The 27632-nt window shown below is 43.4% G+C and overlaps 1 protein-coding gene across 2 annotated transcripts in view; it reads left to right on the forward strand.

Moving 5' to 3' along the window:
• Nucleotides 1-3141: 3141 nt before the first annotated feature.
• kat6a (K(lysine) acetyltransferase 6A) overlaps nt 3142-27632 on the forward strand; it is a 33155-nt gene continuing 8664 nt past the window's right edge. For both annotated transcript variants that reach the window (XM_008297694.1, XM_008297703.1), the window contains exons 1-12: nt 3142-3260; nt 4684-6157; nt 18481-18589; nt 19970-20085; nt 20662-20743; nt 21056-21170; nt 22409-22725; nt 23697-23809; nt 25099-25214; nt 25790-25931; nt 26821-26982; nt 27467-27560. In XM_008297694.1, coding sequence (XP_008295916.1) covers nt 5468-6157; nt 18481-18589; nt 19970-20085; nt 20662-20743; nt 21056-21170; nt 22409-22725; nt 23697-23809; nt 25099-25214; nt 25790-25931; nt 26821-26982; nt 27467-27560 — 2056 coding nt within the window. In that variant the 5' untranslated portion in view covers nt 3142-3260; nt 4684-5467. The remainder of the gene's footprint in view (nt 3261-4683; nt 6158-18480; nt 18590-19969; nt 20086-20661; nt 20744-21055; nt 21171-22408; nt 22726-23696; nt 23810-25098; nt 25215-25789; nt 25932-26820; nt 26983-27466; nt 27561-27632) is intronic.

Genomic DNA, 27632 nt, shown 5'->3' on the forward strand with positions numbered 1-27632 from the left:
CAAAAAATAATATGTAGATATGTTAACAAGGTAAAGAGAAGAAAAAAGGATTTCTACTTGGGCCGGTCTTGAAATTATCCATAAAATATTTTTTTAGAAGTGAATAATATCCATCCATCCATTATCTATACACCGCTTAATCCTCATTAGGGTCGCGGGGGGCTGGAGTCTATCCCAGCTGACTCAGGGTGAAGGCAGGGGACACTCTGGACAGGTCACCAGTCTATCACAGGGCTACACTTAGAGACAGACAACCAAGCACACTCACATTCACACCTACGGACAATTTAGAATCACCAATTAACATCAACATGTTTTTGGACCTTGTGGGAGGAAGCCAGAGAACACGGAGAGAACCCACGCGGCACGGGGAGAACATGCAAACTCCACGCAGAAAGATCCTGGGTGTTCTCACCGAGACAAGAACCAGCAACCTTCTAGCTGCGAGGCAACAGTGCTAACCACTGATCCACCTTGCAGCCTGTGAATAACATCAGTATACCAAATATTTCCATTTAAGAGAACAGCCGAAAATTCTCAAATTTGAGAAACTGGACTGACAGTATGACATATTTTTTTTTAAGTCTTTTTTTTATAAATGGACTCAGCTGTAGTTCCACATTTTGGGAAATACACTCACTGGCTGTCAATAGTTAGATTTAAAATAAATAAATAAAGACTACTTCAATATGCTCCCCAGGCCTTCCTTTGTAAGACTGGAAATAAAGGGAAACTGCTTGCATGGCTCAGTTTAAAGTTAATAAAATCTACCTACTGACGCTTTTAAAGCTCACTAAATTTGTGGCAACATACAAAATTAAAGGGGGTTATGTAGCAGACAATTTCTTGGCGAGCAGAAGTGGCTTTGTCAAGTCTCTGCTTGTGGCCTGGCAACTCTACAGAAATAAAAACCACTTTAGGAAGTTGCTGATCCTGACAGATTAAAAAAACAAGATGTAACATGTAAAGTTTATTGCTGCTATCTAGTTGTTTCACCCCCCACTTCCAGTCGAGCAACACTAATCAGCTTCACTTTTAACGGGCAGATATGAGAGAGGAATCAATATTCTCACTTATTCAGTCTCAGCAAGAGAGTGAACAGCTATTTCCCAAAAATCTCAAACTATTCTTTTTAACGATTGATCCACTTGATGAGTTCATCAATCATCATTACAGCTCCAGTGAGTTCTCCTTATTTGAACATGCCGTGTATGCAACCTTTATATTGTGCATAAGTTGTAGTAGTTAACCCACAAGTGTCTGTCACATCATATAAAGGTGTGTAAATTCAAATAAATATGCATGTAAATTAGGATAAAGCTCCTCTACATCCCAGCCATTGTTCCTCCAGGTGCTGTAGAGGATGATAACACTCATTCAGAAGAAGTAAAACTCATCCCGCCTCTGCCTCCATTCATCTGACTGAAAATCAATATGATCTTATCAAACTTATAGTGAAAGGACTCCTTACTCTTCCACGCTCGCACCCCACCTGGTTAGTTTGTTTCTCTTGTTGTATGTTGGTGAACACGGCCTCTGGCGCGTATCACGGTACACAACATTATTTATTCATGGCTGGGAATGAAGCTTCTCCTGAGTATTGTCCATCTGTTAGCTGGCCTACTGTACACACTAATGTAATATGAGTCCTCAGGAGGCGTACTAATAGCCGTTCATGTGTTAACGCTTCACACTATTTATCTGTGTAATAACACTACTGTTAATTATAATTAGTGCCCCCGTCGTTGGAATGTGATTTATCCATCCCTGAAGAAGTGCAAGATAAACAGCGAGTAAAGTGTGACCTTACCGGTTTTATTTGATCACCACTGCGCTGACAGCAGTTCACCCTCTCACAAGACACCTCTAACATGGGAAAACATCAGGTCTAATTGCTCCCTATAAGACACTCTATAATCCGTCTCTGAGGACTGCTGTACACATCATTTTACACAAAGCTCCAGATAATTTAATTTCCACCCAGGGAGCTTTTGGAATTAGTCTGTAATAGAAAAGGAAGATTGCTGCCAGATTTCCAACACAAGTGCCCCTGTATCATGATGATCATGAAATTGAAGCAGAATAAATCGGTTTTCCTCTATTGATTGTGTTTCTTATGAATGAGGAGAAGGCTGTACTTAAATTGCTCAGACTTCCCCATGGCCAATTCATAAATTACATGACAATATGTGCGACTTCTTCCATGATTAATAGTCTCTTACTTTGTAGGTTTTAATTTTGTGAAACATATTAGGGCTCAAAGTATCCATAACTTGCACACATTCATTGTAAGTGACATTTAAATCAAGCATGGTGCATATTCTAACGCACAGAGAGTGATACCTTTACATTATGTCGCTTCCATCTGTCACCAGATGCTGTAATTGATGTTCCACTGAGAGCTGTGAACCCCCTCCTTTCTCTCCACACATAAATTATATGAGAAAGGTGTTAAAATCAGATGTCATTTAATAAAAATGTAACAAAGTGGATCGGCTGCAGAGAGTTTACATAATCATTTCCTTCGGTGGAGAGATAATTCTCTGTTTCACAGTGTGACGAGCGATGCATCAGTGGACTTCTCTGCATAGGCAGATAATAACATGCTTTATCATGTACTGTAATACTCCAGATAGCTGCAACATCTGATCATCTCTGGGGACTGGATCTGTGTGGCTCTCTTTGCATCTACAGTTTGAAAAACACACAGCTTCTACAATAGACTGCAGTGTGGAGGGGTGTCTCACTTTGATCTTTAAATACCCTCTAACGTTAAGGCACGCTCATTGGCTTTGATTTTTCTTTTTTTTTTTTTTTACAACTAATGGGCAAAATGCAGACGCTCCCTTGAATCTCCTCCGATATACTCTGTAGTACAGCAGAGAATGCGTGAACACCTAGCCTCTCTTTTTATTTTTTTTTCCCTCCTCCAACACCACCACCATCTGTCCCTTTCTTCCATTTCATGTGCTCCAGCAATATCCACACCCCTCTCATAGCAACAGCACGCCGCCGCCGCCCCCGCGCCTTGCAGTGAATTTTTCTTCCCCTGGATCTTCGCCTCGCACTATGCAGACGGTCCCTTGGCCCTGCCTGACGGTTCAGTGTTCCCCCCTCCCCCACCAGCCGTGCTCCTGTTTTACTCAAAGATGGCGTCGGCTCTAGAGCCCCTGGTCTCTGGCTGCATTTTTAGGCTTGTTGTTGTCTTCGTTTCGCACGATTTTGGCACCTTCTCCTCGGCGGCTCGACACGAAATTCCGGTAAGTAGCAGCGGAAGCCGGACGGGGGGAGATTTTTTTCCACGGTCCGCTTTACCCGAGCTTCCCTCGGAAACCAGAACCGGACCAGCTCAGGCTTTCTGGGGAACCGCGAGAGGTAGAAGGAGAGAGGGGTACGGAGGGATGGTGATCGCGGAGGTGGGTGGGGGGTATGGAGGGGGGAGCCGAGGCCTAGCTACTCCGCTCTAGCGGCCTTGTCTTCACCGCACCGCAGGCTGTAGCGTTACGTGGGAGGGCGGTTGGTGGAGGGAGGAAGTCAGCGAGGTGGGGACCGCTCGTATGGATGCGTCTGAGCGGGCAGAGGCTCCTCGCCCATGCCGAAGGCTGAGAACTAGGCCGCAGAACATGTAATGCTGCAGAATCCGCCGCTAAGATATCTTGAATTTTGCACTTGCCCGCTAGCCGAGATGGCCGTCTGCAAGTTGCATTGTGCCTTTTACAAGGCCGCAATCTCACGTTAATATCTGAATGACATTCAGAATGAGATTATTCGTTTTGTTTGCTGCGGTGTGTTGGTTTGTATTCTCGGAAATATCGGCCGAACGGGAAATGCTGTATTTTAGTGCCGGAGCGCAGGCTAACCTCTCGTTTCATGCTGTTTACGTTTCGGGTTAGCGAGTAACGTTAGTAACATAATCGTAACGTTAGCTCGTTGGTTAGCTCCTCACGTTAGCTGGCTAAACAACAGCAGTAAGCGGGAAGGCTTGTTGTCAGACACTGAGCTGCCTGACATAATATCAGTGAGAGTAAACAGCACGGCAGGAGACGTTTTGCCAGTGCGACAGTTAACCTGGCTTTGATTTTTAGCTAGCCTCACAGCTAATGTTTGCTAACAGTCTGTGCTTTGACTGCATCATGTTTACGTTAGCAACCCAACTAGCCAAGTTGTCAACTTGCTGGTGCAGTTTTTAGGATGATAGTGTTTACAGTTTGTGTACCTCATCATATACATCACTGTGTGAGATATCTGTTCCATTTTGGATGTTTATGGTCATATTTATTCGTCAACAATGCTTATATTGACTGTGGTTGTCTCAGTGATATGCAATAAGAGAACTGCATGGCTCGTAATTAAAAGGTTAGCAAGCTGATTTGATGTAATCTCTATCTGAAGACTGCTTGCGCCTCTTCCAGTTTTGACAATAGAGAATAGCTGAACATCATGGTGGTGTTTCTAGAGGAAAGCGTGGCTCTTGTTTATACACCTGTGTGAAGGCATTGCTTGATGTGCCAGTGTTTGGAAAGTTATATCATCTCTAAGCTCGTGTGTGTCACTCAAAATAATCATCCTTTAAAGACTTAACTTTGTTGCCGTGATATTATCTATTCAGCATAAGTTGTTTAACTTTTATTCTGTGAGGTTTCGCTAACCTTTTTGTCTGTGTTATTTTCATTTTTTCTACAGTTTTTGTCAGCTATCGAGGTGCAATAGGCATGAAGGTGATCAGTCCTGGCTGCTCCCTGGGGTGAGATATCTGTTCCGTCCCAGAGCTGAGAAGCCCAGACTGCTGGAAGAGTTAAAGATAACAAAGGAGAGCAAGTGAAGACAAGGAAACGTGGATGAAGACAAAACTCATCATATTGTGGAATGTTGTAATCCACTGAAACGCATTTGCTGTATTGCCCTCTCCTTCATCACTGAAACACTAATTGTATGTCCTGGAGACCATGATCATCTTCCACAACTCACACTGAGAATCAGCTGGTGTGTCAGTGGCAGGAAACTGCCTGAAAAGGTTTTATTGTCTTTGTATAGGTTTTTGTAGGAAATACCTAATTTCTGTGAAAAACCCACCTATCATCAAGATCTGCTCTACTCTGTATTGTATCTTGTGGGAGTTTAAGTCGCCAGTAGACCTGATACTTCCTCACCTCCCCCTGCTTCTTGCCAGGGACCTTCACCTGGCTGGGAGTGGGTGGTGGGTGGACCAGATTACACCGGTTGGAGGGTTGGCTCAGGGCGGTTGTGCTATGATCAGCTGCTCCTTTCCGTGCTGCTCATACTCAGCTTCTGAGGGACTCTCTGTGCGACCCCAGGACAAGGGATAGTAAGCAGGTAGAGGGCAAAGAGGAAGAGGAGGCGGCGCTACGGCGCAGGCCAGGTGTTTCCTTGGCTTACAGTCCCTATTTTTTGTGTGCGGTCCTTGCAGAAAGGCCTCAAGGGCCCTGCACCCACCCAGACTGCAGCCATGGTGAAACTGGCAAACCCAATGTACACCCAGTGGATCCTAGAGGCTATCAAGAAGGTAAAGAAGCAGAAGCAGCGACCATCAGAGGAGCGCATTTGTAATGCAGTCTCCATGTCCCATGGTCTGGACCGCAAAACTGTTCTGGAGCAGTTAGAGCTTAGCGTCAAGGATGGTACCATACTTAAGGTTACCAATAAAGGTCTCAACTCCTACAAGGACCCAGACAACCCTGGACGACTGGCTTTGCCAAAGCCCAAATGTGGTGGCAGCTCAGGAGGAGGAGGAGGTGGAGGAGGAGGAAGTGGCGGCAGCGGCGGCGGCAGCAGTGGCGGAGGTAGCTCTCACTCACATTCGGGGAAGAAACCAGGACTCGATTGGAACAAGCTGATCAAGCGGGCCCTGGAGGGGCTACATGAGCCTGGTGGCTCCAGCTTAAAGAACATTGAGCGCTTTCTCAAGTGCCAGGCTGATGTGGCGGCCTACTTGTCAGGCAGCGGTTCCATGGGGCCTGGCCTCTTCCACCAGCAGCTGAGGGTAGCCCTGAAGAGGGCCGTGGCACATGGACGCGTGGCCAAGCAGGGTCCAATGTTCCAGCTCATTAGCCGTAGCAGCTCCCAGGATGACGGGACCGGGACGGTGTCTCTGGAATCACTCCCACCTGTCCGGTTGCTGCCACATGAGAAAGACAAGGTAATGTCTCTGCACAAGTGTACCACAAAAAACATTGAAGACTGTGCATACACCTCGAACTTGGTCACAATGACAAAATATGTTTACAACAGTAAACATCTGGTTATGTTTTTGATTAGCTTTATAAATGGTGACATGTCACATGGCTGTGATATTTACGATTTGGATGTGTCATGTTTTTTAAAAAAATTTTATATAGTGTTCATAACGAAACAGGGTGTTGCTGATCACTTAGCTGTTTCTGAGATAAAAGATTGAGCTGATAAAAAGATAAATGAGTTTGAACCACTGTTCTTTGCTGGAGTCGGATGTTTCTGATATATTTACGGATATCCTGTTGCAACGACAATTTTAGATTGTTGTGACAAATTAAGAAGTGTGGTGTGCTCCACAGTTAACTTTTTGGAGCAACAGAATGTGAGAATGATCCTTGAAAGTGAAAGCAAACACCCTTTCTGTTGTCTTACTTTACTACTTAATAGTAGCTGCTGCACTCACAGAATGGTGAGGATCCCTCAGTGGACATCACCTGAAACATTGGTACGGAATTTTCTCTGCTTGCTGAACTGGTCTTGACCTACTGGGCTATAAGGTTTAATTATGTGACTGAGTTTTTATCCAGCATGTGGTGTGGCAGCTTTCACTTGGTAAGGCATTATCAGTGTGTGTTGTGGAGGGCAGGGATATTAGCTCAGATACATGTCTGACAGACATAACTGTAATCAGTTGACCAGTGCTCTGATGGGAGTGACAGAATCTTAGATGTGTGTGTTGTGGTCCAGGTGGGCATCGTTGCAGGGATGCTGGGTGGGCGGTTGGTGGGCCAGTCTTCATCAGCAGAGGAGGAGTAGGTCAGAGGAGAGCGTCACATGACTCCCAGCCTCCTGCAGAGAGTGTGGACCAGCTGCAGGGCTGCTCCCTGTCAGGAGCTGTCAGGAGATGGGAGGAAGAAAGAAAGGAAACGAGGGAAGGGGAGGAACGTAGACAAGCTACAGAGAGGTGGTCTGTAGTGGTGCCAGAGGGAGAGGGCTGGATGACGCAAGCTTCAGGCCTCTGTAACCAGAAAGAGGGAGAGAGGCAGAGACATAGCAGAAGAAGAAAGTGAGGGAGACAGAATGAGTTGGAGAGAGGGAGAGGCAGACATGTAGGCGACAGAGGAGAGAAGGAACACACCCACTTTTGTAACCTGATCAGAGAGAGCAGCCGGCAGCTAACCTCTAGTTCTAAGGGCCAGCGACATGTACACACACACTTGAACCCATACTACTACATGCAACGAAAGAAACAGAGGCATAAACACAAACAGAGTGCGTTCTGACATGATGCCACACAAATATTAGTTTGCACGTCATAAATCCTCTTTAGATACATGCAGCCATTCAAGATGTACATTTTTACAACCAGCATGTACCTAAAGCTCCACACTGGTAACTGCTATCAGCCCTTCATTCAATCACGTATATCAGAAAGCCATTCAATTTGGAGGATACTAGACTGATTCTTACCACTGTTTTGACTTGCTTCTGGCTTTGTGTTGCCCCTGTGTGGGCGTGTGTACGTGTCTGTGCAGCCACAGGGGCTCTTGGTAAGGACGCCCATACACGTACATGCACACACAGAGTAGGATTAGCCTAGAGAGCAGGCGGCAGTCACATGGGGTCTGCCTAACACAGTGACCTGCTTGGCTGCAGATGGTCCACCTCTTAAGATGAGCACAGTTCAACCTCCTACTCTTCTCTGACTCAGCCAGTCATCGGCCTGCTACGCTGTCTCAAAGTTAAATGAAAACCCAACCTGAGTAATGCATACCTCAGTACGAATGCATTGTTTCTACATGGGCAGATTCATGTGTTATTCTAATTTCTAATACGTCAGAACTTCTATCCTGTAAATTCAAAGTAAATATTGTGAGGATAGTGCATTTTAGCACTGACTGAGCTGAAAGTTCCACCCTGTTGCATCAGTGAAATTGCTAATCAGACTGAGATTATAAATTAAATGTGTGGGCATGGATGGCAAGGTTTTGGTGTTTCTTTGTGATGCTTCAGGCTAGATAAAGCATGGAGAAGCTGCTGCAGCAGTGAGGAAGTTGACATTTGTGTCTGGCATTCAGACAGTCCTGTTTACTGTTCTTCGCTGCTTTTTTTTGTGATGGTGCCTTGATGTATCTCTCCGGGAGAAGCAACCTTATTGCTGCTCAATCATGTGTGTTTTGTGGGTGGCTGCTGGTGTGTTCTTGATGTATAAGTTAGTCTCTGCCTAGGCGAGTGGCATATGCGTCAACAAGATAAAACTGTATGCACAAAAGACGGAGACTGGTGTTGTATGATCACTCTCCTCTGCTCACCACTTCTCTACTGGTGCATCATTGCGATTTTGCCCTGAATGATTGCTAACAGTTATGATTTCCCAAGAAAAGGGGGAGAGAGTGAGTGAGGGCAGGGGGGGGGAAATCAAAACAAATGGCTAAGCTCAAGCTTTGACCCCATTTGCGGGGAGATTTGTGTACTCAACATGCTGATGTTTGCGTCAGGGCGCTCCATTCAAACGGGAACCCAGACCCTATTTCTGTCTCTCTGTCTCCCCTCTCTCACCCTAATAGGGTGCCATTGCCAGGTCATGAAGGGGGAGGTGAATGGGGGAGTGAAGTCAACCAGGGGTCATGGATATATAGATGGCAAACCTCATTGCCTCCCTGAGCGCCCGTTAGCAGTATGAGGCTACGGCCATTAGGTGGGATGGGCTGGATGCTGAGCCTTTGTGTGTGTATCTGTGTGGGAATATCGTTGTGTGTGTGTGTATGTGTAATGTTCGTCCCGTCATAATAGGCAAGAGCAATCTTTCTGCCCTGCAGTTGCCCTCTTCTCAACAGCTGGAGTGGGGTGAACCAGAGTTCTCGATGTCGACGTGCAGTGTCAAGGCGAGGACGTGTGAAAAAGTGTGAATAACATACCCACACAGCCACATTTTCTGCTCGTACACTGGTGTTGTGGTGATTTCCCTCCAAAACATCCCTCTGAGTCCTTAACAGGTTTGGCTAATCTTGGCATCCTGTAGCTAATGGTTCCTTTGCTGGTAGTAGTTGTAGAGATGCTACTGTAGACACTGCAAATCATGAACCATAATGGATAGATTTATCCAGTGTAATTGTTCCCCTTTCCTCAAATTGAATCAACTCCAAACCTGATTCTCAAACGTCACACACATTACCCCTGCTTGTGTTTGCTCAAGGTGAAGACATCACATATTGTCACTCAGAGGATGGCGAATACAAAATGCCCACACACATCGATTAAATGCCTTGGCTGCAACGTGCCTCTTCGTCTTTTTCATTCTCTTCCCCTTTCCCATCCCGCTTCGCTGCTACATCATGTTATGTAGTCACAGGAGAGGATTTTGTCTGTTTGCTGGATAGATGGAACCATTCCCAGGGTTAGCACCACACCACAGGAATGCTGGGAAAATGACTAAGTTTGGTGCCATGAACTGGCCTCTCTGTTGTCAGCTTTTCTTGAATTTCAGAGTTTGGACTGATCATTTTTTCATCGAGGGGAACTTGTATAAATTCTTTTCTGTTTTCATTTTGCCAGAGCTCTGGCCTCAGTTGACCCATCATTGCTATCCGAAGTCATAAAAGGCCTGTTTCACTCTTTGATGGCACCAGCTGTACGTTCATGCTTCATGGCTAAGTTCTTGTTTGACACTTAGTGGTACACACTAGGGTTATCACGATACTACAATTTTAAACTCTATTTCGATACTGGGGGAAAAAAACTCAATACTCGATACCGATTTCGATACCACAGAGAGAAAGAAAATCACCTTTTTATTGAACATTTTTGAGGTAGAATATAACAAATAACATTCCTTTGGTCAAAAAGCTTCTGTAACAGTGCAAACAAAGAATAGTAAACAGTCTTACAGTGTGCACTAAATACTGTAAACAGTTGTTCTGAACACAATTTCACACAAACTTTTAAAATATAAAAATATCAGTAGAAGATAACTTTTTTTTTTTTTTTTTAAAGTGCACACCAGACGTGGTCATTGTTGCTGATGTAATAAAGCAGGTCATGCAGGCTGGAGTGATTCTGCTTGTGGATGGTTGGTCTGCTTCAGCCTCAGTTTGGTACTAGAAGAAAAATAAACAATGTGTAAAAAAAAAAATTACAAATCATGATGTCACATTAAACTAAAACCCCTGATTGCACCAACAACTTCAGCTTATTCACCTTTTATCCGGGGGTTAACATGAAATCGCGTAGAAAATGTTCAGTGCGTTTGTGGTGGAAGTCAACTTTTACATTTAATGTGGGATTAAATAATTTGTCAGTCCATGTAATGCAATTTTACATTTCTCCGTGTACTTGCTATAAGCCTCATAGTGGTAATAACACGTTTTACGTGTACGATGGAGGAAAATACGCGAAAAGAACCGCTATGGACGTCAGTATATTTGCACGACTACAGCAGCAAGCCGTTAGCTCTACCTTAATGCTAGTGGAATTTTTTTTTAACTAAATAAGCACTAATTTGTTGGTGCAACCGGACGTATGTTTAGTAGTACATTATTTATATTATTTGCAAACCTGTTTCATGTCGTCATCTGCAGACACATACTATTGGGGTCCAGATGTCATGTTGCTTGACTTGGTGGCTTTGCCTTAAAGCTCTGCTGGATACGGGCCGGTCACAGTGTGTCTCCTCTCTGACTCGTTGGTCGTGGTATCCAGATAGCAATTCTGATATCAGAATATTCGCTGCCGCAGATGGTAGAAACAAAACCGTGACCGCTATCCTAAACTGGCATTAGCAGCCAGGTACCGCCTATGCGTCCCGCCCACTTCCACTCCCGTCGGAGCGCTATGGACCAGCCCCACTGGTCAGACTATTTCCTTCCAAGCTGCAGCTTCTTCTTCTACTGATTCCCGTCAGGCTGCTGTACACAGCGCCACTCTGGGCTCTGGAGGGAACACGCATGTCGGTTTTGACTGAAGGAGGCCATGAGAGACGGAAAAGTATCGATACCATGGGAACTGAATATCGCTGCTTGATACCAGCTTGAGTATCGATTTAGTATCGAGGTGTCGACATTTTTGACAACCCTAGTACACACCAGCAGAGATATGGAAAAAGTGTGCAGCTTCTGCTTATTTAAAGACTCGGTTCACACTAAAATGTGAGTTGAATAATCAGTGATTTGATAGTCAAAAAATATTTAACAGACTATATTTGCAATGGGTTTAGCATTATTTTAGGCTGAACTTTATCAGATACCGTGGTTGTAGCTTCTCAAATGTGAGGATTTGCTGCTTTTCTTTTTTAGTTCTTTGTATTCTGGACCTTTGACTTCACCATAGGCCAACTGAGATGGATATTTTGTATGATTTTTTGACTTTCTATGCATCAAGTAATTAGTTAATTGCAGGAATAATCTGCAATATGATTGATAGTGAAAATTATTAGCTGCTACTAGGGCTGAACCATGAATTAACTCAACTGTTGTCAAAAATACTGTATGTCCAATTGCAACATCCAGATAGTGGGGGGTTCCAATTATATTAAAAAGGCTAAATGTGTCCCAACATACTGTTGTACATAAAGTTTTGTGGTGATACAGACATCACCTGGCCTACAAATCAAATTCTCCAGACATAAAGGAACATGCTTCTTTGGTACAGACTAAAGCAAAAATTACATTAATTTTACTTTGTCCTCCAGTTGAAAAGAAATGCAAACAATAAGATTTCCACTAAAATCATGACACATATCACAATAGTTAAAATAGTCACCTTTTTTCACATCGTTTAACCCTAGTTGCAGTTCTCAATCATATTAAAACACTATTTCTCAAGTGAAGTTTCTGCAGTGGTCTCCAGCTGTGTTGGTTTTTGTTTTATATAGCAAAATTTTATGCTTTATCGTAAGTGTTTTTTTTGCAACTCATAATTCTGTTGCGGGCTGCAAGGTGGCTCGGTGGTTAGCATCGTTGCCTTGCCGCTTTGTGTCCCGGTGACGACACCTGGGATCTTTCTGCGTGGAGTTTGCATGTTCTCCCCGTGCAGTGTGGGTTCTCTCCGGGTTCTCCGGCTTCCCCCCACAAGGTCCAAAAAAACATGTTGAGGTTAATTGGTGATTCTAAATTGTCCGTAAGTGTGAATGTGAGTGTACTTGGTTGTCTGTCTCTAAGTGTGGCCCTGTGATAGACTGATGACCTGTCCAGGGTGTCCCCTGTCTTCACTTAAATTCAGCTGGGATAGACTCCAGCCCCCCCGCGACCCTAGGGAGGATTAACCAGTGTATAGATGATGGATGGATGGATAATTCTGTTGCCACTCTGCTAGAGTGGATCAAAATGAAATTTTAGTGTTTTTACGACAAGATAAGCCACAGAACTCACTGTCAGCAGTTTTTATTTGGACTGTCTCAGTTGAAGAAATGGCAATTAGTTCCTGTCATGCTTGTGACATGCAAGTACATGCTAGACCATCCTTATGGAGTTCCAGTGTTTTGTCAGTGTATAGCCTTAGGTGTGATCTGTCTTTTTAGTGAAGGTCTTCCAGTATGACCCTAGGAGCAGAAAAGGAACCTTCAGGAACAGATGCAGCTGGCCACGAGTCTATAGAAGCAGCATTAGCAGAGGTGTCAGGGCAGAGTGCCCAGGGGGAACAGTTACCTCGAGCTTACCAGTGACTGTGATGTGAATGGCATTTGGCACGGGAAGTGTAGCTGTGTGAGGCCTTGCGTATGGCTAACCTCACCGCCCCACAAATAGAGCCAATGTGTTGAGCAGCTGTGGAAGTGACGGCTGGAGCCTGGCCAGCCCTGCTCCGTTTGATGCTGTGATTTAGCTTTGTGCTCCCTGGCTAACCTCGACTTTAATGGAGGGTGATGCTTGAATGAGGGGAGGGCACGTTGGCACAATACAGGGTCTTCCGCAGGCTGTTGTGGATGTCACACCAAAATGAAGATTTCAGAGTCTTTACCTGGCTAGTAGGGCTGCAAGGATTTTGATTTGAGATGCTGTGTTTACTCTTTTACCTGTCAGCTGACATCACAATAAACATCCATGCATGGAAATGGAACATTAGTGTGTCGAGGTGTGTCTTGTGACGACTAGTGCCTAGATCATCATGATGATTTCTGGAACAAGTGCATATGTGCTTGTGTGTTGTCTCTGCTTGCACGGCATGCCCTGTAACAGTGATCAATGTGTTTGTGTTCGAGGTGGGGGCGGCCATAAGGGAAGTGTGGTGGGGGGGCAGCTGAGATTGGGCTCCCATGTTAATGAGATCCTTGACTTGAGACGAGACAAGGACAACAGCAACGCTTTTCTCTCTTTCTCTTTTCTCCTATTGCCTTTTATTCTTTCTCCCGTCCCTCCTCCTACATTTCTCCTTTCTCCTTTCGTCCTTCCTCCATTGTTCTCTTCTTCCTGTCTCACTCTCATGTCCTCTGTCTTTGGATACGAAAAGCCAGCAAATAAAGGGTAAACTGGGCCACCACTACTTGTTTTCTATAACCTATTATCTCTCCATACAAGGTCTCAGATAATGCAACGTGTTGCCTCTAGTATTCATTTCAACCGTTTGAAAGCAAAAACAAAGAGCTAGCTAGCACTGGAGCACAGTGCTCCTGAAATTTGGAGTATGTTTGACAATACTGTTGTTAAGTGATCCATAAAACATGGGTGGGTGTGTCAGCTGGGCCAGACGAGGTTGTCTTCACCTGTCCGTTTGTGTTTAGGTGTGTATTTAAAGAGCAACCTGTTACTTGACAGACAGGTTTGTAAGGTGTAAAGAACTCTCTCAATGCAGTTAGTTGCTAACAGTTACCACGAGGTGTGTCTTTTTGGCTCTGAACAGCATTTTGTTCCTGAAAATCCTTTGTACATTTGGGAAAAGATAAGAACATGCCAAAACGTGAACACATGGGCTTAAAATAGTTCTACACACACATCCACACCCACAAACGCCTCAAGTTAAATGTCGGCCATGACACTTAAGTCAAACAGTCCATCGATGTGAGAAATTTCTAGAGTGCCGCTGTGGTGTAAGAGTGGTCCTGGCAACCAGCACTGGCTGCTGTAGAAAAGGTAGAAACAGGGAGGAAAAATGTCTCTCAGGAGGAATTTGAGGTTGTGTTTCGCAGTTCCAATATCCCTGTCATGGAAGGAGGATTAGCTTTTCATTTTTTAGTATCTGTTGGGGATTAATTTACAGTGGCAGCTAGTAACTGAAGCCTCACTGTAGCGTGGGTCTTTATACAAGGTGTCTGTGTGAAAGGCGACGCTCGCTCGCTCGCTCCCTCGCTCTCGTCTCGTGTTTACTCAAGCGCTCACAGAGCGAGCGGGAGCAGTTGACCTCCTCCAGCGGGGAAAGGGTTAACCGTCAGGAATGATTGAGGTGTTGGTCGCACGCAGGCTGCTCAGAAGACTGCTGCTGCAGATTTTCTCTCTTTCTTTACGCTTTCCATTTCCTTCCCTCTCTTGCCTTCTGGATTGTTATTTTTGTCCTCGCTCTGTCTTTTTTTCACTCTCCTCTCCTCCTCCTCTTTTCTTTCTTCTTGTTGCTGACTTCCATTTCTCTTCAGTGACTTTGCTGGCTTGTTTTGTAGACCATAGCTATTTTTTGTTTTGCTTCTTATTTGTTGTTTTCTTCATGCGCACAGATCATATAGCTATTAACAATGATTTGTTTTTAAATCAAACCAGTACATTACCATCACATTATTTTCACCTGTGAGAATGTAAACTGTTTTCGGTACTAGAAAGCCAGTACTTATACATTCATCCACTGGTACACCTCTGTCTTACTGTCTGCCCCCTGCATGTCTCTGCTTATCGGCCTCTCTCTTCACCACTATAACCCTCCTCTTTCTGTTTACCTCTTACTTCCCTTAACTATCTCACTCTATCCCTTTTGTTTCTCTGTTTCTCTCTCAGTCCCTGTGCTGTGTTCGGTGGGTAAGGAGTAGTGGGGTGGGGGGTGTTGGAAGCAGCCAGAGTCAGAAGGAAATGAACCCAATAAATCAAGCTCTTGTCCCTGTCTCCTCCCTGCCAGGACATGCTGCCTACCTAGCTCTCTGCAAGCTACATGCATTTATACAGTTGTGCTGTAGGAAACCGCAAAAATAACACCAACGTCATTGAATGTCATGTTGTTGTGTTTTTTTTAACATTTGGAATAAAGGATTTGCATCACAGACAGCATATTATGACCTTGGTTGTATGATAGCCTCCTATGAAGTTGTTCATATTTACAAATTATACAATGGTGTAAAATGTACAGATTGGTATATTTACATAAAGTATTCATCCTTTTCACCAGGGATGTGCTTGAGAATAGACTCGTAAATTGTTTGGCTGTTAGCCCGTGGATTCTATTGGATAGTAAGTGGCAAAACCCATGTAACTCTCAGAGTATGTTGAAGTGGGAAACTGTGCCATTTGCAGCTCTCGCTCAAAATAAATCAGGACGGAGACTAACTTCATGCTACGATCATATGTGCTGGTGGCTGAATTTTGCAGGAGAATAGCATACTGGTGCTGCCAGGGTTTCTTCTACCTCAGAATTGGCCTTTTGGGGACGTGACTACACATGGAAGTAAGCATGATTGGTCCAAGTACAGTAAATGCCAAGAGTCTGTTACCTTACTTGACAGAATTTCTTTTGTTATTTCTGTCCATGTGATGAACAAAACAAAAATCTGCTTGAATAAATGAAGTGCTAATTTGTAAAGCTAGTTTATTTTCAGTTGCCATTTTGGTGATTTTCTTTTACCAGTGACTGAAACAAACCACTCTGTGGGGTGCTAAAAATTCTTCTGTGCAGGAAAAAGCCTGGTTACTAAGCAGTGATTAGGTACCACAAACTACAGGCTCATGAGTTGGAAGAACTGAACAGCTGGCAGACAGTCCTAACAAAAAATAAGTATCGCCTTCATTAACATAGTCTGTGTGTCTGTTGCATTGCTTTATGATATTATAAGCACATCTTATTAAGTGTGAACAATTAAAAACAGTCTTTGACTCAGATACTTGAACCTCATGATGTAAGGCACTTTGATTTTATACCGAAGCTGCTTCATTGTAACGTGTCTTAAGTATGTGTCATTCCACATTATTGAAAGATTTTGATTTATCGTCTCCATAAAAGCATTTATCTGCCCCATGCCTTCTTTTATGTTACATTGTGTTACCACTTGGAATAATTAGTGAGGTAGTTAGGCTTGACTCTGAGCACAAATGAAGATGTCGACGTGAAAACAGATCTCTACAAATTTATCTAAATTAAGCAAAAGTATAAAAAACAGAGTGCTTAGTGTTCAGTAAGTCTTTAGTTGAGTTGCAGATGGGATAATACTGCTCAGGCTTAGGGCTTAAGAGCAACTTTCAGGTTTTGAATTTGACTGAGACCTGGATTATGACTTGTCAACTCCAGGATTTTATTGTTTTAATGCTTTGGGCATGTGTCTTATCCCATGTGTAGACCATCCTGCATCCGTGTTGGTCCCTACTCTGACTGGCAAAGATGCATCCCTGCAGCATTTGATGTTTCCACTGATATGCAGTGTGTAAATTAGACCAAATATAAGAGTTTAGAATGTGAAATAGTCATGTAATCAGATCATAGGGGAATCTTGTTCCACTTTAAAATTTACTTTCTAAAATAGTATAGCTGATGGCAAGCACCAGTCCAGATGTCATGTAAGTAGTTTTCACCAGTGGCTTCTCCGTTTCTTGTTGCTCTGCCATAAAGCCGAAAATATGGAAGCAGTCAGGTAACAGATGTCGTAAGCACAGTGTTTCCCGTCTTAGCCATGAAGCCCTGTAGCTGCTCCAGAGTGTCCATCACCAGCACTTTTCTCTCACAGAGGAGTGTGAGAAAAAAAAAGCTGTTTTTGAGGACAGCTTGCCGTAGGCAGGCTGTGCCACAGCTACATGTTTTTTGATGAACATACTGTACTTGGGCTCATATTCAGTGCCTTGGAAAATGTTCTGGTGCTCTTATCTTGATTGGTACTTTTCAGTTCACTTTCTTTCCGACTGTTTGAAATTTTGCTTGTCCTCCTGCCATCTTTTGCTGCTAAACGGACTATTTCTGACATTGGTTTTACATGTTGAACGTATGTTTAAGCAGAAAACTACCTGAATATCTTGATTACATTTAGGTGATCTTCATTTAACAGTGTGCAACTTCGAACAGCGTGCACTTTATATGTCTTAGCTGACTTTTATCGTGTGCTTTATGTTTGTGCTTGCATCCGTTTGTAGAGATTTTTTTTTATAGGCACCTCACAACATTATAACAGACATTTTAAATATAATACAACTTCTCCTGGCATTTATTGCTACCAGAATCCATTTGTATACAAGACATTTATGTGAACGGAAAGTAACAAAAGCAAACTATGAGGACTGTTATGGCTCAAGTGGGGCATTAATTCAGAATTGACTCAGTTTTTCTGTTGGCTACTACATAGTTGAAAACAGCGTGTTGCTGAAAATGACTTGTGGTGTACTCTGAGGTAGAAGTAAGCCACCACTTCCCCTCAGGGCTTCCAGGCTCCAGAAACTTTGAAGGAGAGTCACCCCATGTTCCCTCCTCTCTTTTTTTTGTTTGCCTCTGTGTGAAGTGCACCTGCAGTGCTTAAGGGATGTGATTTTTCAGCTTTATTGGACACACAGGTCCTATTTGATGTGTAACAACATGTTAAGTGTTATCCTGCCTTTTGTTTTCCTGTACAAAAACCTGGCTTAGGGTTGTGCCCATGTGGATGTGAAACACTGTTTGTTTTGTGTCACCTGCTGACATGGTTTGTGCACTCAGGGGACACACTAAAAGATTTATGCAGCCCCAGAACTGACTGTCTGATGACATGTTAAAAAAAAAAAAGAAAGTGTCAAAATAGGACACATTGCATTGGAACCTAACTCCTCAGCCAGTACAACCAAAGGAGCTGCGTTCCAGCTTTTTGATCAAACAGCACAGGAGTCATCAGAGACGTTGAAACACGATGGCAGCCTCTAACATGACATGCCACATAAATTATACAAGCTCACTCATCACAGAAATCTCTCACGCTCTTCATTATCCTAAACTCTCTGTTCACAGATGCACATGCTCTGTGGTGTCATTGTAATTTTTAGTCTGCTGTTAGCTTGTTAATACACACAGCAACAGTCATTCACTGTGGCAGGACACACAAGGCCACTTTGTTGTTTTCATTTGTACAATGAAGCTGTTAAGTTAACTGACAGTCTCAACTTTCCCTCCTCTGTCCCGTGCCCCCCTTTCCCTTCTGCTCTGTCCCTCTGCCAGCCGGTGGCAGAGCCCATCCCCATCTGCAGCTTCTGTTTGGGGACCAAGGAGCAAAATCGCGATAAGAAGCCGGAGGAGCTCATCTCCTGCGCTGACTGTGGCAACAGTGGTGAGTGCTGCTTCTTGGCCAGTAATCCCTGAACTTCATAAAAACCATCTTAGCACCGGTGCTATTAGAATTAGCTGTCGTCAAAACACAGTGATAATAGGTTTAAATGAATACAGTTATTGATTTTTATTCATTTAGAAAAAAAAGGGCAGTTGCTGTTTAAAACCAAATTAAAACGCAATACAAGCACACACTTAGGCTGACTCAGGGCGAAGGCAGGGGACACCCTGGACAGGTCACCAGTCTATCACAGGGCTACACTTAGAGACAGAGAACCAAGCACACTCACATTCAAACCTACAGACAATTTAGAATCACCAATTAACCTCAACATGTTTTTGTGGGAGGGAGCCGGAGAACCCGCTGCACGGGGAGAACATGCAAACTCCACACAGAAAGATTCCGGTGCCCCCACCGGGACGCGAACCGGCGACCTTCTTCCAGCGAGGCAACAGTGCTACCAACTGCGCCACCTCGCAGCCCTTCACTGTTTCCATTATTTGTTATTCAAGTAGTTCATGAGCTTTCAGTGATTACACGTAATACTAGCAGTTCAACCTATCACACTTATCACACTTCACATTGTGGGTTCATCACTGATTACATGTGTGAGTAGCACCAGAAGGTATATTTCAGAATTAAGTTCTTAAACTTGCAGAAAATGTCCAGCTTGTTGCAGTACTTTAACATCATCAGGACTTGAACTTACAGGCCATGTAGTGTTTGCACATAGACTAAAACTTCAACTTCTTTAACTTCACCTTTTTCATTTATCTGTCATTTCAACTTCTTTGACTACTTGTGTTGCAACAGCCACAAATTCTTAAATCAGGAAATGTTCCACTTTTTCCTTCTACAGTTATTCCTTATTGTCAGTCTGTTGTGTTATTTTTGTTATTTCTCTGCCATTTGTCCCTGTTTAAGGCCCAGGATAACATTCTTAAACTGAACCTCATAAATAATACTGGTACTGGCCTATATTTAAAAAAAAGAAATAAATGTGTGATACAATTGTTTCCTTTTAAAATCTTGTTTCATTGGAAAGCAAGTTGTTCTTGCTCAGGACTGACATTCCTTATTGAAAGCAGAAGGGAGATAGTGTTCCTCTTCTTCCCGTAGTGATTTCTGTCCTAGACAAGGCTGCCTTGTATGCTACTTTTCAAACACAGCAAAAGCACAGCTCTGACAGATTGTCATTTATGTTTGAACACTCTCTTTGCAGCCGGGTTTGATTCAGTGAGGGCTTTCAATTCCAAAAGGAGCTTCTTTTTTTTCCCTTCTACAATGATGCAAGTGGGTCACAGCTGTCAGTCAGCACAACAAAAAAAAGTGTGTGACGTTGATGCACTTGTTTGTGTATGTGTGTCTGTCTACCTGCAGGCCACCCGTCCTGTCTCAAGTTCTCCCCAGAGCTCACAGTGCGAGTCAAGGCTCTGTGGTGGCAGTGCATTGAATGCAAGACTTGCAGCAGCTGTCAGGATCAAGGAAAGAATGCGGTGAGTGGATGAACGAATATGGCGGACTGGCAGCCAGACACTATCTCTGAACGCTCTCTTCTCTGCTTAAGTGCCAGATAGAGATGCTGATAGACATGTCTGTGGTCCCGGGATTGAGCTATTTTAGTCAGCCTCAACATGATTTTCTCTTACTTGTCAAGTGAAGAGTCATTGTTATTCAAATGTTTGTTTGGAGGTTTAACAGTGAGACAAAATGCACGACATGCTGCCAAGATGCACAGTGATAAAATAGCATCTATGAGGACAGAGAGAACTGGCATAGTAAGAATGCACTTTTTTTGTAGATGTCTGTGGAAATCTCATCAAAATTTGTCATTAAATTGAACTCAGGAGCTTTGATCAGCCCTCCAAAGTAAATCTCATCCATGGTGTTGGACATGCACCACACTGACTGACCCATATTGCCTTAACAAAAATCTAAATTTTGTCCAATATGTTGTTTTACATTTCATGTATATTTGTCTGGTACTGCCCCACGATTGAGGCTCATCTTGTCCGAAACACACATAAAGCCTTTATTAATCATCTGTACCTGTGTTTGTCTGCGCTGTGTAGGACAACATGTTGTTCTGTGACTCCTGTGACCGGGGCTTCCACATGGAGTGCTGTGATCCTCCCCTCACGCGAATGCCAAAAGGTAAACAAACAGGACTAACTCATAACCTACCTATTCTTTGTGCTTTTACAGCCCCCATGTATTCAGCTTGTATCTGTTCTGCCTCAGAAAGCGCAAACACACAGTTCCTACATTACTATTTTATATGACCATTATAGCTGCAGTAAATGATTAAACCATCTCCTGAGTTGTTGCTTCCAACTCTAATGCTTCACCGTTAAGTGCTAATGTATTAGATACTTCCCAGAGCATGTTGGCAACTGCGCTGATGCCTGTCTTGTCCAATCCACCTCAGTGTATGTGTTTACATGCTTTTTCCTCTTTCTTTCCTAGGCATGTGGATTTGTCAAATCTGCCAACCCAGGAAAAAGGGAAAGAAGCTCTTACATGAAAAGGCAGCACAAATCAAACGGCGCTACAACGCACCGCTGGGACGGCCCAAGAACAGGTACTGAGCTGCCTTCAGCTAATGGGGTCTTCTGCAATTTCAGCGTGGTGGAAAGCTGCAGCAAGATGCTACGCATCTGCTTCACCACAGTAAAGACAGCTACGACGCCTACTCTCCAGAATAAGCTTACAGCTATATTTTCTTTCATTGCAATTCATTGTAGGGTTCAGATGTCATCTTGGAGGTAGATGCAGTACCGCTCTAAAGTTTTATGCACTAAAAGTAAAGTGAGCATGCTGTCAAAAGTAATGCCATGAATAGTTTTTATTGATCAGTGGAGAGAAAAAAAAAGCTAAATCTAATCAATATTTGCTATGAGAACACTTTGCCTTTTTTTAACAGGACCAATTCTCCGAGCTATACTTGTACCCGGTACTTCAAAGTAGGCAGGGACATAGTTTCAAGCATGTTAGAGAACGTGCACAGGGTGGGTGGTGGGGGACAAACGATTGCAGGATTGCTTGTTCTCCTTGTCAAGTGGAGGTAACTGTTTTACAGCTCTCAATGGGTATTTGAGTTTTTGTGTTGCTGCAGAATGAATTTGGGACCTTGTGACGAGGGATGTCTAGAGTCAATGTCAAAGATCTAAATTGAGTCAGATCAGGGCGTTTTTTATTTGACTGGTATCTGCACAAACCTGAGCCTGATTCTTTGGTTGCTGTTACACAATTGTTGTACAAGGAGAGCACTATTTATGCCAAAGTGCTAGGAATGCAATTTTGAAAATAATTTTCTTAATCTTCAGCATTGTTATTCGATTATTAGTTTATTAATGATGCAAATTTATCACAGTGGGCATTTGCCCTGTGCTGGTATTGCTGTTTTAGTTAACAGACATACAATGTGGCCATCAAAGCAGCTCTGTTGTACATGTTATTGAGTTAGTAAATCCTGCTTGTTTCAAATGTGTGTGTTCCGGCTGGAGGTCGTAGGGCGTTACAGAAGACTTTTGCATGGTGTCCTGTTAACTCCACAATGCTCTCTGCTTGCCTAAACAAAACTGCCCACAGCCCCAGTGACTGCCGCCTGGCTGTGATAGCATTGAACAAAGGGAGGCTCCTCCTGGTGGTGTAATTTGGCACTACAGTTAATCTACAGTACTTAAAGTGTGCATTATCTTGAAAAATATTATTGGCAGATGCTAAATATTAAATGACTATTTGAATCGGTGGCAAAATACTTGATTGTTCCATTATTTCCTGACACAGTCTTAACCAGACTCCTGACATTTTCTGCAGGCCGGGACGGCCCTTCAAGAAGCTGGGAGGGCGTGGTCGACGGAAGCGCTCAGCCTCAGCCAACTCATCCTCCAGCTCCTCCTGTGAGGGTTACCCCGGGGACGACCGGCTGCTTTTTTCGATGCGTGACGACGACGACCTGTCGCAGAGCAGCTTGCGCTTCAACAACAAGACCAAGGGCCTTATCGACGCCCTCACAAAGTTCTTTACACCGTCGCCAGAGGGCCGAAAGGCAAGGCAGGAAGTAGTGGACTACTCACAGCAGTGCCGCATCCGAAAGAAAGCCAATCGCAAAGGAGAAGGAGATGACAGAGGGGGTAAGGATTAGTTAGTTTTTATGCACATATCACCACAGACCAACAGAGTACAATAGGCAAGTTTATAAAGTTCATCTAGTTCACGTAAAAATCTAACATAGCTTTGCTCTTGTGAGATAAAGAGATGTACAATTGCACAATAATAGCTGTTATTGAAGAGACTGCAAAAACATGAACAAGCAGGCTATGGAGTTTAGCATCTGATTCTATTACATAAACTGGCCATGGTTGCACTTTAATGAGCCATTGTCATAACTTTAAAAAACATACTGTGTCTTCATGCATTGTTTGTCGATGCTTTGCTGACAGACTTTTCTCACACCAGCTGTTATTGTGATGCATAGACTGTTCTATGAGTTCTTTGTCCTTTTTATAAAAAATACAAAAAAAGATTCAGTCCTGATGTTACTTATTTGGAAATTGTAGGGCAGGGGTAAAAATTGCATGGAATTGATTTGTTATTTCCAGCTGGAGAAAATTATTGCTTGTGCATTAAATAAATTACTTTGTAATTTGTGTGGCCACCTGCAATTCTATTTCTATTGGATTTTTTTAGACCAAACATACACAGCCACGAGTAACGCATAGTCAAAGAGATTTGGTGTGACAAAGCAGAGGCATCAGGAGCATTTTTGAAAGTTCCAGCAGCATCTGTGTATTGTTATTTGATTCACCTGCTTCATATCCAAGAAAAGCCTCATCAACCACCTCAGCCATTTTATCACGAAACATTTCTGTGCATATTTGGTAAAATATAACTGTAATTTATTTTTACTGCTGTGGAAACCCAAATGTGGCGCAAATGCCGTTTACCCAAATGAATTGGGAAACACTCTTTGAGCACCTAATGTCTTGTGTGTTTAAAGGGTAACTAGCTCAGGTGTTCATTAAAAACAAAGCAGCCAATTTAGTAATTTAGCAGGCTTGTCACTCGATTCACGTTAATGTCGACTTTGTGTTTCAATCCTCAGACAATCAGGAAGGCAGCGACTGGCGTGACGATGATGACAAACTGCCTGGCCATGAGAACCTGACGGAAAAAGACATTGAACTGTTCAGACACATCCAGGAGCTGGCACTACAGGTACACTGGCTGAGAGATTAAATATTGAATGTCTTTAAAATTTGATGAATGAGCAGAGATGGGACAAAATTGTACAGTGAGACAGCCTCAGCACCGGAGGAGACCTGTGAGTCTAGACTGAGGCTGCCAGGCTGGAGTCATTGTACCTGGATCTCACTTTTTATGGTGATGAGAATGTGGTCAGAAAGAGCAGAGTCAACAGCTGGCAGGTTGTAAGAGATGTTGCTGGCTCAGATGAGGTCTGCAGGATGTAGGCACGTTTGTGGGTGGAAAAGTCAATGAGCTGTGAGAGACCATTGAGTTTCAGTGCTAAAAAGAAATTAATTTGGCATGGAACAGCTGCCAGATTCAGCATGGATATTAAAATCATCCATTACCATAGATGCGGCGCACATGGGCCAGAGCTGGATGATGAATGTGGGATACAGTGAGGATCAAAGGTATGGTTTTAAATGACCAGTAGATGCAAATAACTGGGGGTGATTCTAGGACAGCAGCTTTACGACAAGGTAATTATGCTTTACTGTTGTGACTGGAAATTTGCTTGAATCTGACATTCTGCTGGTGATTGATGGTAAAACCTGCTCCATGATTGGAAGGGCAGGACTGGCTAGTGTAAACATACCTAGAGCAGTGTGAGTCCTCTGTCATCTCTGGTAAGCATATAAAATTAGTGTTAGTTCGTACGTTTGATGGAGGGAACATTGTACAGGGCAGCCTTAATGACAGCGTCCTGACAGGTTAACCAGCAGTTACAGGGAGGAAACATAAATTAGCCACATTAATGCCCTGTTTCAAAGCATAAGTGCTGCACTAAACTGACCAGAGAGTGGGTGTTTGGCTACTATCGTGGGAGTCATATTAAAACACTACCCTGGATCAAGACTGGAATATCCATACTTGTGTTTAAGTGTTTTATGTCGGCAGACTGGTAAGAATTAATGAACTGTAAAAAGGGCCAGTGTGATTTTTCTAAGCTGAGTAGCCGTCGAGTACATGAGCATCATAAATGGCAGGCAGGGATCTCCAGACCAGTTGGTTAAGATTCTGAGGCAGTGCATTCTCACAAATCCATTTCAAGCTCCAGGGTAATGTTAGCAAGTTGCCTGGTCTTTCTGAGAATTAGTTGCTTTCAGTCTGTCCTACTGATGTATTTGTTTGGGTGTATGGACATCCGGTGCTCTCAGTACCTGTCACGCCGGAGTGTAAGATCCCAGGTCTTTGCTGTGCTAATGTCTCCCTCAATATCTCTCCCTTTCCTTTTCCATCTTTGTTGTTCACCCCAACAGAAAGTCGGGGTGACAGGTCCACCAGACCCTCAGATGCGCTGTCCCTCTGTCATCGAATTTGGCAAATTTGAAATCCAGACATGGTATTCATCTCCCTACCCACAGGAGTACAGCAGGTAAGCTAACAAACCATAATGAAGTAACATTGCATGGTGTACTCACAGTCCTGCTTGTAAGCATAAAAGTTACTACCAGCGTAGTGGGACTGAAACACACTATTTTTTTTATTAAATTGGCTTCCATTAGATATTTGAAAAGATTGCCTAGTTTAAAAGCTTACCAGCCTTGTCAGAGCAAAACTATCAATATTGGTCCTAAAAAATGTTCAAATCCAGTTGTTTCCACGTGTGACTCGTGGGAATTATTTGCATCATTTAAAACAAGATCTTTGACAGACAGGTAATCAGTTATTTTCCCATGCTTTCAGTTGTTTGGCCTTAAAATGGGTTTAAAAAAAAAAACAAGCCCAGGTTGACAATTGCCTTTGCTCTCATTGAAGACTTAAAAATTCCAGTCTGAAAAGCTGGTACCACAGAATGTTTGGTGTTAGGGTTTTGCATTCAAAAACACAAAAATTTGTCAGACTAATTAACAGTCAACTGCAGATATATCTTCTGCAACTCAACAGTTTGAGTTGTAGCAGACAAACCATTCCTCACTGTTCCTTCTTCCCTTCCTTTTCCCTTTCCAGACTACCCAAGCTTTATCTGTGTGAGTTCTGCCTGCGCTACATGAAGAGTCGGAGCATCCTTTACCAGCACATGAAGAAGTGCAGCTGGTTCCACCCTCCTGCCAACGAGATCTACAGAAAGGACGACGTGTCTGTGTTTGAGGTGGGTTATAGTGATAATTCAAGAACTGAAAGGCCAGAAGAGAGATGAGATGAGTGAATGGTGCTGGATGCTGCTGAGACAGAGAGACACAGGGCTCTGTAGAACCATTGAACAGCAGCGCTCTTACAGCCACAACTCTGTTCCACTGCAAACCTCCAAGCAGTTGTCCAGCATAATCAATGTACAGACCAACAAATCCTTAAATTTGTTCCATGCTTTCTATACTTTACCACAGTCTACTAATTGCTGTTGAAGACAGTATTATTATCTGCTGAATCAGTCAGAATAATCATATGCTTGGCACACTCGTACTACTTCTCCACCAACTTTGATATATAATATGTTAATCAGACAAATTCTTCACAGTGATTAACTGTCATCCCCTCCTACCATAGTGGAGCCTTCTTTTGTTTATATCATTTGGGAAAGTCACTGTTATTTTTAGAAGAATTCATAATTACCATTTTACAGTTAATCTGTTCTTCGGGGTCCCATAACGCAGTGGTCGACTAATTCGGTGGATTGTTGTCTGCAGGCCACGGCCACTGCAGCTCCTGTTTTTACCCGCTCTGCAGTCCGTCCTCGCTCGGAGGAGAGCAGGGATATCTGGCACGCTGCCAACCTGAAGCTCCCTCCTTTTCATTCTCTTTACCATTCATTGTTTCTCTCCTCGCTCTCTATCTGTCGGGGTCTCCAGAGACACAGCAGAGATCATACCCTCACACTGACTTCTACTCCTTTCACCTTCACTTTCTTCCACAGCTCTCAAACAGCAGCTTAAAGATGTAATTCTGTACACTGTAGTGTTACCGTAATTGGAAAGTAGCCATTTCAGACGCTTTCTGTCAATGTGTTGTACTGATTCTGTTTCTCACTAATCCGACAATAGGTTGATGGGAATGTGAGCACAATCTACTGTCAGAACCTGTGTCTGCTGGCTAAGCTGTTCCTGGACCACAAGACCCTCTACTATGATGTGGAGCCTTTCCTTTTCTACGTTCTCACCCAGAACGATGGCAAAGGTTGCCACCTCGTCGGCTACTTTTCCAAGGTAGTATGGGTTTCAGTCACCACAATGTCTTAGCAAAGCAGTTTCATTTTGCAGTTAGCATGTTCTGTGTTCCTATACCCTCACGTCTCCTGCCATTTTAACATAGCACAGTACTCACACTGCACCAACTTAGTAAAAAAATTTTAAAAAACACGAGTGGGGAGAAAAATCTATTCAGATTAAATGAAATTGAAATGCGTTTGTATCCCCCACAGTGCTGCACTCCTCCAAACATACAAATGCTCATGATGTGTCTCACATAAACACTGGGTGCTGTGAGCTCCGCTGTCCCTCTGTGAAGGTTGCAGTTGCAGGTGCTCCCATTAGCATGCCACCGCGCTGCCAAAACACAGCAGTTAGTGAGCGGACGCAGCACCATCAACACCCTGCTGTACACCCACACAGGCCTGCTCTATAATGTGGTTCCATGCTTTTTTTTTTTTTCTAATGGTTGAATATGTCTCTGTGTTTTTCTCTTCTGCAGGAGAAGCACTGTCAACAGAAATACAACGTATCATGCATCATGATTCTTCCACAGTACCAGCGCAAGGGCTACGGACGCTTTCTCATCGACTTCAGTAAGAATGTTAAAGAAAATGCATTGATAAGACAAATACCTAGCAAATATATCTGTTGATCATTTTCTCTTT

This window comes from Stegastes partitus, unplaced genomic scaffold (assembly GCF_000690725.1).
Source record: "Stegastes partitus isolate 25-593 unplaced genomic scaffold, Stegastes_partitus-1.0.2 Scaffold26, whole genome shotgun sequence".
Lineage (NCBI taxonomy): Eukaryota > Metazoa > Chordata > Actinopteri > Pomacentridae > Stegastes > Stegastes partitus.